General features: G+C 45.2%; 1 protein-coding gene across 1 annotated transcript in view; it reads left to right on the top strand.

Moving 5' to 3' along the window:
• ENAH (ENAH actin regulator) overlaps nt 1-14,437 on the top strand; it is a gene marked incomplete at its 5' end in the record, with an annotated part of 108,477 nt that overhangs the window by 41,850 nt on the left and 52,190 nt on the right. Inside the window, 1 exon segment of the mRNA XM_049635313.1 lies at nt 7,533-7,710. Coding sequence (XP_049491270.1) covers nt 7,533-7,710 — 178 coding nt within the window.

Raw genomic sequence — 14,437 nt, 5'->3', positions numbered from 1 at the left:
TATAAGGAGAAATTAACTAAATAAAAAACGTAAATAGAAATCATTAACCCAAAAGCTGTTTCATTGGATGGAAAAATTGGCAGAATCAAATAAAAAATGAAAAGTTACAAAAAATAGGAGGATTGGAAAAGAGATGTCATTATAGTTACAGTAAAGAGATAAACTATCATAAACAGCTTTATGCCAAGAAATGGGTCATTTTGTAGAAAAATACAATTGACCAAGACTGGCAGAATAATGGAAAGACAGACCCACAGTCAGTAGTTAATAGTCTCCCCCCAAAATCTAAAACAAGGAGGGAGGGAATCTAAAGTATTTATAAACAAAATTTAAAAACCTTTAAGTTGTTACCTGTTTTATACAAACTCTTCTAAAGAGTAGTATTTTATGAGGTTAGTACAATTTTGGTATCTGAAACAGAACAATTTGAGAGAGGAAAATTATATGCCAGCCTCAGTTATGAACACTGGCATAGATACAAAAGTCCTCAATGAGATATCAATGGACCAAAGGCAGCAATGTATATGAAAAAAATACCACCTCTTAACCAAATAAGGTTTGTCTCCATCTCAGTAATGTAAGGCTAGTTTAACATTAGCTAATTTTTAAATGTCCTTTACCAGGAGAAACATGCAAGAAATGAGAGATTCAGAAAAAGCATTTGATAAAATCCGTACATAAGCATCTCAGCATATTTGGCATAAAAATGAATTTTCTTAAGCTGATAAGGATGCATTGTATAAACCTACACCACACATCTTACAGGATAGTATAATATTGGGGGGGAATTTCCATTAAACTCGGGAATTAGTTGAGGATTTCAGCTTTCGTCATTTTCATTTAGCATTGCAGAGGCGGAGGTAACCTAGTTGACATGAATATGATGGAACACAAGCTATACAGATTGGAAACAGAGTTGACCTTATTCACTGAAGCACAGAAAAAATGCCAAGAGCAGCTGCAGATAAAATAGGAGAACTAGTAAGATTGCTCATCATGGTTGCTGGATGTAAGACCAGTTTAACTAGCAACAAACAACTTGAAAATGACAGCTGACCCTTGAACGAGCTGGGGGTTAGGGGCATCGCCTCCCGTGCAGTTGGAAATCCATGTATAGCTTTTGACTCCCCCCAGAGCTTAACTGTTAATAGCCTACTGTCTACTGGAAGTCTTTTTTTTTTTTTTTTTTTTTTTTAATGTTTATTTTTGAGAGAGAGCGTGAGCAGGGGAGGGGCCGAGAGAGAGGGAGACACAGAATCGGAAGCAGGCTCCGGGCTCTGAGCTGTCAGCACAGGGCCTGACGTGGGGCTCGAACTCACAAACTGTGAGATCATGACCTGAGCCAAAGTTGGACGCTTCGCCGACTGAACCGCCCGGGCACCCCTAGATTGGAAGTCTTACCAATAACATAGTCAATGAACATATATTTTGTAGTTTATATGTATTATTCATTTTGTTCTTAAAGTAAGCTGGAGCAAAGAAAATGTTGTTAAAATCATGAGGAAGAGAACATACACTTACAGGACTGTAAACAAGACTATTTTGGAAAAATGTTTGTGGGTAAGTAGACCCATGTGGTTTAAACCTTTGTCGTTCGAGGGTCAGCTGTATGATTTTATAAAGATATTGCTTGGAGTAACAAAAATGATTACCTAAGAATAAATCTAATAAATAATTGGTTTTCCAGAGTACCTTGTTATATTTTTTAATGGTTATCAGTGAAGCTGAAATTATAATTTATTAAACAGTGTCTAAACTTTCTGTAGTAAGAGCCGTTTAAAAAATCACCTACTCCCCCCCCCCTTTTTTTTTTTTGCTTCCCACTTGGTTCTTCCTGTGTTCTAGGCACCGTGCTTGGGTTTGCAGGAGGGCGGCAGTAGGGAATGGGGGGGAGACACGCGGTGAGTGGTTTCAGCCTGGTACGTGCCATTCGCAGCACAGAGAGGTATACAAGAAGGATGTTTGCTGAGAAGACAGGGAAGAGGGTCGTGGACAACTTCGCAGATGAGATCAGGTGTTGAGCCAAGGAGACCAGGAAGAGTTAGGCGTTCAGTGCACAGTGTGCTCGTTAGGGTCCGGCGGGGAGTGGGTGAGCACGTGTAGGGTGGAACGTCACCGTTAATCTAGAGAATGACCCGCGGATTATTGTCAGGTCCGGACGTGAGGGCGCCCCTAGTGGACACCCCGCAAACACTGAGTGTTAAATGAACACGCGGGCTTTCCCTTACTTGTGAAGTTTGTAGAGAAGTGCCCGGCTGGCTTAGTCAGTGGAGGGCGCTGCTCTCGATTGCAGGGCCCATGAGTTCAAGCCCCATGTTGGGTGTGGAGCCTACTTGATAAAATAAAATAAATGAATAAAAAATAAAGTTTCTCGAGGTGTGATGTATGGCACTGCCTACCCTTGAAAGTTAAAAATGAATGAAGCAATTGAACGAACGTGTTAAATTTCTCACAGTGGAGAAAGTGAACCAGTGATGACATAATGTGATTTAAGTAACAATCTCCCCCCCTTCTCTTAACGTTCTGTTACTGAACAATTGAAAAAGTGAATGTGGCTGTCTTTTTTTTTTTGCCTGACCTTTTCAGACTGATTGCCAAGTAGGGATACAGACCCACCTTGCGGTGAGACTTACACCTTTATGGATGGCTTGTGTGTGGCCCCCCACCTCGATGCTTATAAACATCACATGACAAAAGGCCATCCTCTTTTAAATTATGGTAAAGTGCACACAACGTAAAATTTCCCATGTTACCCAGTTTTAAGTGTACGATTCAGTGGCATTAAGTGCCTTCACAGTATTGAGCATCACCCCTGTTCATCTCCAGAACCGTTTCATCCTCCCACACTGAAACTCCAAACCCGTTAAATAGGAAGTCCCTGTGTTCCTCTTCCTTAGTCCCTGGCAACCTTCATTCTATCTTTTTTTTTTCCTCTTTTTTTTTTTTAATGAGTTTGATTATTACAGGTATTTCAGATAAGTGGAATGAGACAGTATTTGTCGATTTATGTCTGGCCTATTTCACTTAGTATAAGGTCTTCATATTTTATACATTTTATAGTATAAGGCCATATTTTAAAAATAATTTCAAGTTTGGGTATTGGTAGATGAGGTAACATAGAGCTTCTCTGTGAGAACTAAAACAATTGGACAGAATGTTAAGAAGAAACTGTGTTTGGAGAGCCTGCATGACAAAGAAGAATTCTGGGTCCAAGATCAGAAAGAAGTGAGAACCAGAGGAGTGAGCCCAGCTTCAGACCTCTGAGTCATGTCTTGGTTTTGAAAGAGGACCGAGCAGAGCTTTTGGCAGACCCCTGGGACCAGCAGAACAAAAATCCAAAGTCAGGGCCTGCTAATGAGGGGAGAGCTTTCTTGGTAATCCCCAGGCTGTGATGTGGGACCCAGAAGCCCTGTCCTGTGGGAAGAGGTTTGACTCAGAGTGAGGCTGGCCTTTATGGGAACTGAAACCCAGCCTGTAATCACTTCGTTCACTGTTGGATGAAGTTGACTTCAGATTGTTAGTTTCCTAGCTGCTTGCCAGAAGCAAACATAAATCTTCCCTGGAAAACTAGAGCATCATTGTGGGTCTCAGACTTTCCATACAGTTGTCCACATACAATGTCTGGCATTAGGTCAAAGTAACCAGGCATATGAGGAGACAAGAGGAGCAGTAATAGAACAGATCCACTGGGAGTCCATCCGGTTGGCTGAATTATCAGAAATTGACTTTAAAATAACTAATACTAAATATATTCAGGGAAATAGCACAAAGGTGAGAATTTCAGCCGAGAACTGGAAGCTTGAAAAAAGAACCAAGGGACATTTCAGAATTGAAGAATAACTGATACTGACGGGTCAGTGATGACTGTGACGACAAATTAGTGACAGCTAAAAAGAATTCGTAAACTGGAAGACAGATCATAAGAAAATGTTCAGACTGAAGCTAAGATACTCGGAGAGAGAAAAACATGGGCATATGAAAAGCTTAAGAGACCTAGGGAAACAAAAACTAATTCCAAAAGATATATGTACCCCTACGTTTATTGCAGCAATACTTACAGTAGCCAAAATGTGGAAGTAACCCAGGTGTCCGCTGACCCACGAATGGACAGAGAAGACGTATGTGTACACGGTGGAATGTTACGCAGCCAGGAGCACAGAAGGACGTTGCTGTTTGCAATGACATGGATGGAACTGGAGAGTATGATTCTGAGCAAAAATCTAATCTTCTTTTTTTTTATGTTTATTTTTGAGCGAGAGACGGAGCGTGAGCAGGGGAGGGGCAGAGGGAGAGGGAGGCACAGAATCCGAAGCAGGCCCCAGGCTCCGAGCTGTCAGCGCAGAGCCCGAAGCGGGGCTTGGACTCATGAACCGCGAGATCACGGCCTGAGCCGAAGTCGGACGCCTAACCGACTGAGCCACCCAGGTGCCCCTGAGCGAAAATCTAATCTTAACCCAAACCTCAGTGTGGTCCTAAAACAGAAACTGTGACCCTTGCCTTCAACTCTGCCCTCTGGAGAGGTCTCTGCACTGTGGGTGGATAGGCCCCTGTCTTCTCCTGGGTCCGAACCCTAACCCAGCCATGGCTCTGGCCCTACCCAGGCCCAAATCCTAGGTCCGAGGATACAGTGGATTTGGGACGCATGACCAACGCAGGATTACTCCGCCAGGTACACAGAAAGACACCGTGCCATTTGCAACGACCGGGATGGATCTGGAGGGTAGGGACAAGATGAATGAATACCATAGGATTTCACTTACATGTGGAATCTAAAAAACAAAGGCTCATAAACCTTGAGAATAAATGGGGGTGGGCGGGGGTGGGGGGGGGTTGGGCGAAAGAGGTGAAGGGGATTAAGAGAAAAAAGACCTAGTGAATATAGTGGAAATTGTGTGTGTAATTGGGGGCCCGAAGGAGAGGAGACGATGGAGGGCAGAAGAAAAGCTGAGGAGATCATGAACAAGAATTTTCAAGTTTGTAATCGAACGTCAACTTAGAGATGCTGTAGACCTAAAGTAGGTAAATGGAAAGAAAACCATCTAAACCTGTCCCGTCGCGAGCACCGGACGCTCACGCCTCGCAGCGTGAGGCCTGCGGGCTGCCAGTGGAAACAAGACTGAAGCGAGCGAGAGTGGTCAGCTGACTGACCAGCTGACCAGTAGCAGAACCAGCAAGAGCTAGGAAGGTACTGGGCTTGGAAGAAAACAAGTGACCCCTTCAAATTCTGTACCTGATAAAAATCCTCTCCAGAAATGAAGGTGAATTAAAGACACTTTCTGACAAAAATGGAGAGAATTTCTGACAAAAATGGAGAGATTCGATGCAAATCTTTCTTAGATTTGCATCGAAAGAAATTGAAGTTCTAAAGCGTGTTTTTCGGGATCAGAAAGGGTCCCCTCAGAAGCCTGGAGAGGGCAGGAGGAATAAAACGCAGCAGAAAGTGTAAATGTGGGCAAATCCTAAGCAATCAGCTGTTGCATAAATGTGACAGTCATGTTTTGGTGCCTGTTGTGATCTCTAGGGCAGCCGCTGGCACGACAGCGGTGTGACTGGAGCTGGTAGAAGGGTAATAATAAGTCCAAAAGAAGGCAGGATGGATTTAGACCCAAATTTATATGAAACATCATCAGTGGACTGAACACTCCAGTGAAAAGCGGAGACTGGCAGATGGCATAACCAACACAGAATGAATCGTGTGAATACAGAGCCGTGGCCGCACACAGGATTGAAGATAGCCCCGGAAGAATGAAGGGCAGAGTAAGGAGGACAGCGCTCCAGCGGCAGTCAAGGCTTCGGAGAAGCCCACGATGAGGGAGACGCTCTCCTTTTGGCTCACAGGTGGGCATCTGACCAGTAGAACAAAATGGAGCTGTTTAGCCACCTGATTTGTGGGAAGTAGAAACCCGAAGCACAGTTAATAGACAGTGCCGGATCGATTGGACGGCCGTCCTGGGAAGGAAACTCGAGCCTTCTCTCACACCAGAGGCCTGAACCGTCTGCGGGTGGATTGGAGATGTAACTCTGGAAGTTAAAATGATAAAGCTCCTAAAATAACACGGGATAGTATTTTCATGGTCTTGGGACTGAGAAACACTTCTTAAGCAGGTTATAAAAGCATTAACTGTGAAAGGAAAGGAAGGCTAATTTGGACCGAATAAAAGTTAAGAACTTCCCTTCATCGGCAGACACCGTTAGGGGAGAAGATATTTGCAGCACAGGTCACTAACACAGGTAACAGGGGTCTTGTTCAGAATATATAAAGGACTCTTTCAAATCAATAAAGAAAAAGATGGATGGCTCAGTACAAAAACGGGCAAGAGATTTAATTAAAGCAGTGTTTATAAAAGAAGGTATCCAGATAGCCGTTACAACATGAAAAAGCACTAAATCTCATTAGTGATCAGAGAAATACAGTTCCAATAACGTGGTGCTGTTTGTGCACTCGTGCAAGCTGTCGCATGCTGCCAGGGGAGCGAAAAGTGGCAGACCCAGTTTGGAATGCCACGTGGAGTTTTTTGCTGAAGCCGAATGTATCTTTGGCCCGTGACCACCCCACTCCCGGGTATACGCCCGACAGAGTGGGCGCTCATGTACCGGAAGACAGAAGACGTGCGGGATGTTCGTGACATCACTGCTTTTAATAGCGCTGAACTGCAAGTAATCCAAATGTCCAGTATTGGGAGGATGGGTCAGTAGGCATGGTCTGTACGATGGAGTGCCACCGAGCAGCAGCAGCGGGAGAGGACAAAGCACAGCCGCTCGCAGCGGACCGATGACGCCCACGCCCAGTTGTACTTGAGTCATGTGCCGTGAAGTTCAGAAAGCTGCGTGCCTGATCTGGGAGGTGGAACTGCGCTAGAGCCTTTGGGAGGTGGAGCATTTAGGAAGGAAGTTTCTGGTGGTAACATCCCATTTCTCCATCAGGATTTTGGCTACGTGGGAACGTTCACTGAGATACGTGCTTACGTTTTGTATGCTTTCTGAATTGATAATGCTTTATTTATCTTTTATTTTTTTTTAATGTTTATTTATTTTTGACAGAGAGAGACAGAGCACGAGCGGGGGAGGGGCAGAGAGAGAGGGAGACACAGAATCCGAAACAGGCTCCAGGTTCCGAGCTGTCAGCACAGAGCCCGATGCGGGGCTAGAACTTACAGACTGTGAGATCATGACCTGAGCCAAAGTCGGATGCTCAAACGACTGAGCCACCCAGACGCCCTTATAGTGCTTTAATAAACATGTTAAAAATATATTTAACGAAGATATGGATTTTCTTTGGTCCTGCTGATTTACTGTTTAAAGGCCAGACCTTTGTAACCATCAGACAACTAACTTCTGTCAGACTGTTATTTTTACAGGCTGATTTTACCATTGATAGTTGTTGTAACCAGTTTGTTTTGTTTTGTTTTGTTTTGTTTTGTTTTGTTTTGGCCAAGGTCCATCAGGACCAGTTTTGAATGAGTCTATCCAATCAGGATTTGTTGATATTGCCACTTACTGGGTTGACTCTATAAGGAATTACTGTCTTTTAGGTCGTGATAAATTGTGCCATTCCTAAAGGGTTGAAGTACAATCAAGCTACACAGACCTTCCACCAGTGGCGAGACGCCAGACAGGTGTATGGCCTCAACTTTGGCAGCAAGGAGGATGCCAATGTCTTCGCAAGTGCCATGATGCATGCCTTAGAGGTGTTGAATTCACAGGAAACAGGTACGGTGTCCAGGCTTACTCATTTCCTTGAACCGAGGTGCCATGTGTGTGTATGTGTTAAATAGATTTGAAATAATTCTTGAATTTTTGTTGTTTTCCACAGAAAGGTGAACTTTTGTTTGTTGATGCTAAACGTAGAGCCTGAAGATAGTCTTATGAGATTGGTTAGTTAGTAAATTTGTAACCCTGTCATTTGTAAGTTAGTTATGCTCATTCTTCTCTAGAACCTCAGCTTTTGTTGCACGGATGTGAGGCTCAGAGAATGTGCAGTGGATAGAAATTACATGTGTTTATCATCTCACCTCGTATGAAGACGCTAGTGTTTTCTGAAACACGTTTTTGAAGCCACTACTGAGCCCATGAGCCTCAAGTAGGACTGGGTTTCCCTCATTCTAGTAGGCAAGAACTGGATTCTGAAAGTTGTTTAAAGGTTTTTAGGAGTGCCCTCAGGTGGTGCAAGCCATGAATTGCATTTCCTCTGACACTTGATGATGGTTAAAGATCTGCAGAGATAATTCACTGTAAAAACCCGGGATTTAAAACTGTATAGGTATCAGAGATAAGCTGTGTTTTAATTTTGGTCCACAGAATTGAAAACGAAATACACCAATGTGTGGTTATGTCTTTGGGGAGATAGGTTTTATATTCTGAAAGTAAGTGTCTTATGTAAAACAAGAGAAGTACAATTATTCTTGACTTTGTTGTGTTGTTAGTAGTGATCTTGATGATATGAATGTGCTATCAACAAAATTTGTGTATTTTAAGAGGAGAGAGAGATTAATTTTGGATATTCTGTTGAAGGTACAGAGTTTGAAAACCTATCATAGATATGTTAGATACCTTATTTATACCATGCCTCATCTAGCCCATGTGTTAGTCTATTTCAGATACGAATTTCAGAGCAAGAAGACAGTTTGGAATCTTGCCGAAACTACGTTCTTATGCCTGTAGATGGTTTATGTTAGATCTTTTGAGGAAATTAAGATTTCTGCAGATAATCTGTACATAGCTCTTACATCCTGTCGATCTGAGAAAATAGGCCTCTGGAGCTTTTGATTTGTCACTAAGTGCAGAAGATAGCATGGGATCGCTTGCCGGTGTGTACAGTCATGGGTGTGGATGGTCGAAGTGCCGCCGGTGGGGGTCCCTTGTGGGCGCTGTCGCGGGCACAGTGCTGCTCCTCTCTCGTCATGGTCTCACCCTAGAGAAGAAACCAGAGTTGTGACCCTTCACATCCCATGAAGAGGCCAGCCGCATAACACATAATCCAAGGACCAGAGTGTGGAGGGGGTATGTAGACAGTGACATTCGGCTTCGCTGCGTTTAAAACAGACGAGCAGTATTTTTATTTCTCAACCTTCAGAAGAGTGTCGGTGGACTTACATTAGGAACTGAATGCTATCGAAGTGGTTAAAATGATTGTTTTTTATCTTGTCATCCAGGTTTTTTTAATTAAATGGAAAGGATTGTTTTTATCAGCATGTAGTCCGATAGTTGGCTTTCGAAAGGCAAATGCTAATTAATGTTTTTTCTTCTGATCTGGATCTTTTGAAATTAATGAGTCTTAATGTAGAGAGACTCGATTACATTTTCTTGTAATTTCCGAAGATCGCCCATCATCTCACTAGCTACAAACATCTTGGTAAGGCCGAAACATTTAGCAGAGTCTTCTCAGTTGGTCTTGAAGTTTTGTTCTCTTCTGTGTCGCAGCCTGAGCCTGTACTGCCGTGGGCTGAGGCGACGGAGAGGTTGCTAGGACAGGCTGGCCCGTCTTAACTGTCTCCCTGCATCGTGGCCCCTGTCAAGGCACAGAGGCCCTTGGTTTGATGGCAGTTTCATTAGAGAAAACAAAGCATGTGAGATGGATCATGTTCTTTATAGTCTGATCTTTTTAGAAAATGGCTTTTTTCATAAATTACTATAGACAAACGGTAATTTCTGATCTTTGATGGCATTAATTAATTGACTTGGAAATGGAGGCACAGGAGGATTCAGATGCTAGGAAGCAGAAGGGTAAAATTTTTTCCGTGGATCTCCAAACTGGGATCCGGACGTATCACCCCAGTATTATTCAGGGGGCCCCTCCCAGTCACCTAAGCAAACACCCCCAGTAATGTCCCCTCTCATCTGGAGCATGCCTTGCCTTCCACAGCTGTTTGCTCTGGGTCCACAGCCAGTTCCTTGCTGAAACCATCCATTGTCTTCCTGCCAAAACCAAGTCGAAAAAGCTTAACTTGTGTGTCCCCTCCCTGCACAAACAATATACCCAAGAAATCTCTGATCAGAAGCAACAGAAATAAACATTCCTAAAGGTAAAGCAACTGCAGATCCCCGTCTTCCTGCTTCTTCATGGTTAGCACTTTTTAAAACCATTTTTCTATATTGAATACTTCTGTTTCTTTGTTTGCTGTTTAGCTGTTAGTGTCAGTATTAGCCACTGAATACCGGTTTATCCTTCTGAGTAAATTTTAGGCTTGTTAAAGTCATACACACCTTTGTTCAGACAACGTCTTCTTCAAAAACCCAGTGCACACACACACGAGACCGTGAAGCCGCTCTGACCTACGTGGGGGTCGGGGCCCCTGGCCGCCGAGGCACCAAGCGGGGGCAGCGGTCACTAACCCGTCCGTTCTGCCAAAACCCGCAATAGCCCAGTTTTCCTTTCTCTCTCCCTTGCCCCCGAGTCCTCTAAACCCTCAAAAAAAATTTTTTTTAATTAAAAAACAGCTTTCTTTGGGGCTATTCATACTGACCTTTATAAGGTACTCTGTGTGGGGTGTGTGTGTGTGATATTTCCATCTCTTTTATGAAAAGGGAGGGTGGCAGGAATGTTTTCCTTTATTTTGTTTTTAACTTGCTGTGCAATTATCTAATATACTGGAAAGTACAGGAGGTGCTAAATACAGCCAGTTATATTTGGAATTTAAAAAACACAAATCACATGTTCTAACATTCTTGAAAAAGAATTGAATTAGGCTTCATTCTTTTATACCAAATGCTACAGTTTCTCGGTCTCCTTTCTCTAACGGACATAGACTTGATTTTAAAGAGTTACATTCAAAATGTGTTATCCAGACTGATTATTTTTCATTTCTGTGTTATTTGTCAAGTACATTTATAACAGTTTTGCAGACAATAGTTGTGGATTACATAAAATACACAGTTAGTCCTTGTGATGATTAGTGGAGGTAAATTTGCACAATCTCTTTTTGAGAAAGGTTCAGGTCATTTGAAAATAGGAAATAATCTTTTAAACTCACTTGTTTAAAAGGAAAGTCAGACTGAAACCAGCAAGTATGTTCTGCTTTTGTTCTTTTCAACCAAGATTAAGCATACCTTTGTAGAAGGAACACCTTCAAATACCTTACCATTAACTAAGACTGTTTTTGATAGATATTATTTTATAGCTATTGAAGATGGGACCACAGTCAAAGAGATCCTCATGTTTAAAAAATTTTTTTTTTATTTTTTAAAACATTTAATATAGAGAGATTCCATTAATTATTTTTTTTTTTTGCTCGAAACTTGGTCTGATATATCTTTCAATGGGAGCATTTATATGAATTTTATCTCAGCATTTTTTAATATTTTTGAGATATGCTTTAGAATTAATTGGATTTTAAAAATCTCAAAAAGTTTCTAGAAATATCTTAAGTTACTAGCGACACTTTCAGTCCTGAAGATGGCAGTATCCACAGGACAATACTGAGGTCATGTTGCAGAAGCTGTCCTGTACGTTTTGAGCGCAGGGTCTGTGCCAGGCACTGGGAATGTTCTCGCCAGAGAAGCCTGTCCCCGGCCCCTGGGCTTCCAGTCTGGCTGGAGCTGCTGGAAACAAGAGCGGCTCGTTGGCACATGGTGTGGAAGTGCTGTGAGTGAAGTATGCAGAAAGGCCTTTGGAATGCCTGAGAAGGTTCCAGGGTCAAAGGGGGGATTTAAAGGAAGATGACACTTGAGTTATGTTTTGAAGAATGAGTAGTCCTCATGAGTGGTAGAACACTCTAGATGGGGTTGGGGGCATTGGAACTTGGGGAGATTGGGAAACAGCAGAGAGACGTGTGGTGGCCTGGACGCAAGGGGTTATGGAGGAGGGGACCCCGAGGGAGAAGTCGGGAGGCTGGGAGGGCCTGCGACTCGGTGCCGGGCTGGGGGACACCGAGTGAGTGCTCCTGTGACCAGGTGGGTGCTTTAGGACGGGAAGGGCTGCCCGGCAGGAGGTTGGTGCCCCTGTGATGCCGCCCGGGAAGTGAAACAGCCCCAGCAAAAAGCGAGCAGAGTGGAGCACAGGTGACACTATGACCTTCCATGCCCATCCGTCGGCATTTTGTCCTTAAAGCAGGGCTGAGGCGGGAACGACGTGTTCATCAGGTGCCTGCTGCCCGCCGGCTCCTGATCGGGCGCATGCGTCACTCGTGGTCTTTGTAATGGCCCACAGTCGACCGTGACCTCCTGTGAGAGGTGGGGGCACAGCCTGCACAAGTCCGGGGACTGGCCTCGGGCCACAGCCACGACGTGGCCCTGTGCCCTGACTCTCTTACAGTTGTCCAGTGGTGTGCCGGGCGGGCCGGGACGAGGCTATGCCGTGGTCAGGTGGTGCCACATGTGTCCGGCAGGGGCCGTGGTGAACGTGGCCTTAAGCGGACGGGGACGGGGGTGGGGAGGCACAGATTCGGTTTGGACACCTGCGTTGGGAGCACTTCAGTGCCCCCAGAAAGCCGTACAGGATCGGACCCTGGGAGGATCCGACACGTGACCTTGGGCGGTAGTTTCCACTTAGTTTGTTCGGTCACTTAAGCTTGTCACTATTGTCGCAGAACTAATGCCTCATACTGAGGTTCGTTGTCTCGCCGCGTCGAACAAGGAAGGTGTGGGCACAGTAAAATGAGCAGCAGGCAGAAGTTGATTCGAGTAGAAGATGAGGAAGGAGGAGTACGGAAGCTCTTGTTACAGAGAGGGGACACGCGAGAGCGAATGCCCGCGACAGTAGGCAGGGGTCCTTGTTCTGTAAGGTTCTGGTGGCTCCCATCCCTCTCCCCTCATCCCTCACTGCTGGCCAGCCACAGGGGCTGGGTCGTCCAGTCCTGCTCAGCAACCGTCTGTGGCCACGTGGTCCCTGGTGTGGCGCAGGTTTTATGCCACTCCTTATTTTCAGCCAGGTCTTCAGTCAGATTCCTAGGGGGACCTGAGGGGGCGCAGGTGGGGTCTGTTACATTCTTTAGAGGGACCTTAGGCCAGGTCAGCCAGGTCAGCGCTCCCAGCATCGTTCCAGAATACGTGTTCTGCCCCCCACCTCCCCCCCGGGACCTCAGGCCCTAATCTCTCCCTCTCTGCCTGTTTCCTCCTATCTTTTCTTTTCTTTTCGCACCGATAACCTTTAGAAACAGGAAGCATTAGCTGCTCCTCAGGTTTGGGGTCGGGTCGGTGGGACTGTCTTTTTGGAGGTGGCGTCACCGTCACCTGCTGCTTCACTTTTGCCCTTCCCTCTTCTGCTTATGAAGTCAGTCTTCACAGTAAGGTGAGGTTGATCTGCAGGAACTGGGACCCCGGCTTCTAGTCACAAATATTGGCAGGGGAGACATGGGTTCCCTCAGGCCCCGCATAACCTGACAGACACACCCGGAGGAGGACCCACAGGGAGGCCAGCCTGGGGTTGGGTCCTCTGGCCCTCAGGCCACTGCTCTGCTTCTCAAATGGCATCTTCAAAGTGCATTTAAGAGGCTTTTGAGGGAAGTCACTTTAGGGTGAGAAAATAGGAAAGAAAGGAACTTTCATTTGTTTTTTTGTTTTATGTCTTTCAGTAAAATGTCACCGTCTTTTATTGTGATTCGGTCTTTTATTGTGATTCGGTGGAAAGCACTTACAATTGGAGCCCAAGCTGTCTCCTCCTCTGGCGGGCACCTTCTCCAAAGTGGTTTCCCTTGTGGGAATGTGTTAGGATCTCGTTATGGGAATTACAGGAGATGAAGGCGCTAGCAGTAGTGAGCTATAAAATGTTACTTCTGAACGCTGATATTTATAAATTCCTAGAAAATTCTGCTGTGTGGATTACCTTCGAGGACTAAAAAGTGGTAGAGAGACTTTGAAATTTTCTCCAGCTTCTTCCTTGGCTTTACCCCCCGGTGAAGACCTGCCTCGTTGCTTTTATTTCTCACAGGAAATTAGCGAATTCATCCATCATATGAGTGCATCTAAACGCCAGGGGTAGTAATTAGACTCAGATCTCCTCCAGGCTTCTTCTGGTCTCGTAGGGTAAGACACAGCTATAATCCGAAAGACGTTCCACGCGAAGGGGAGCGAGGCTGCTTTTCGCCGGAGCAGCTGGGCGTGCGTTCCTGCTGAGGTGGCGTTGTGGGCTGAGTGTGAAAAGTGCGTGCAGTGTAACAGTGTAAGTGCCGGGGTGGGGAGGCCGCCCGGCAGGGAAGGAGCCAACGATTGGGTTATCCTGGGGCAGAAGGTAGGTGTGATCGCTTTGAGAACCTCGTGATGCTGCTCAGCGGGAGGCTGGGAACACGTGGATCCTGTGGATGAAGCCAGACCCCAGCAACCGGCGGTGGTTTGGAAAGGGGGCTGCGGGAGCCCGAGGGTCCTGACAAGAGAGGAAAACCGAAACCGGAGAGTTCAGTGAGGGCCAGGCGAGTTTGAGCAGGAAGCCCTTGTTCCAGCACCGTGTCCCCTTAGGTGAGTGTGTGCATGAGAAAATCCCAACCGGTCATTTCCCACGCCCCAC

This window comes from Panthera uncia, chromosome F1 (genome assembly GCF_023721935.1).
Source record: "Panthera uncia isolate 11264 chromosome F1, Puncia_PCG_1.0, whole genome shotgun sequence".
Classification (NCBI taxonomy): domain Eukaryota; kingdom Metazoa; phylum Chordata; class Mammalia; order Carnivora; family Felidae; genus Panthera; species Panthera uncia.
Note: the sequence above shows the minus strand (reverse complement) of the source record. Positions and strands in the feature narration are given on the sequence as shown.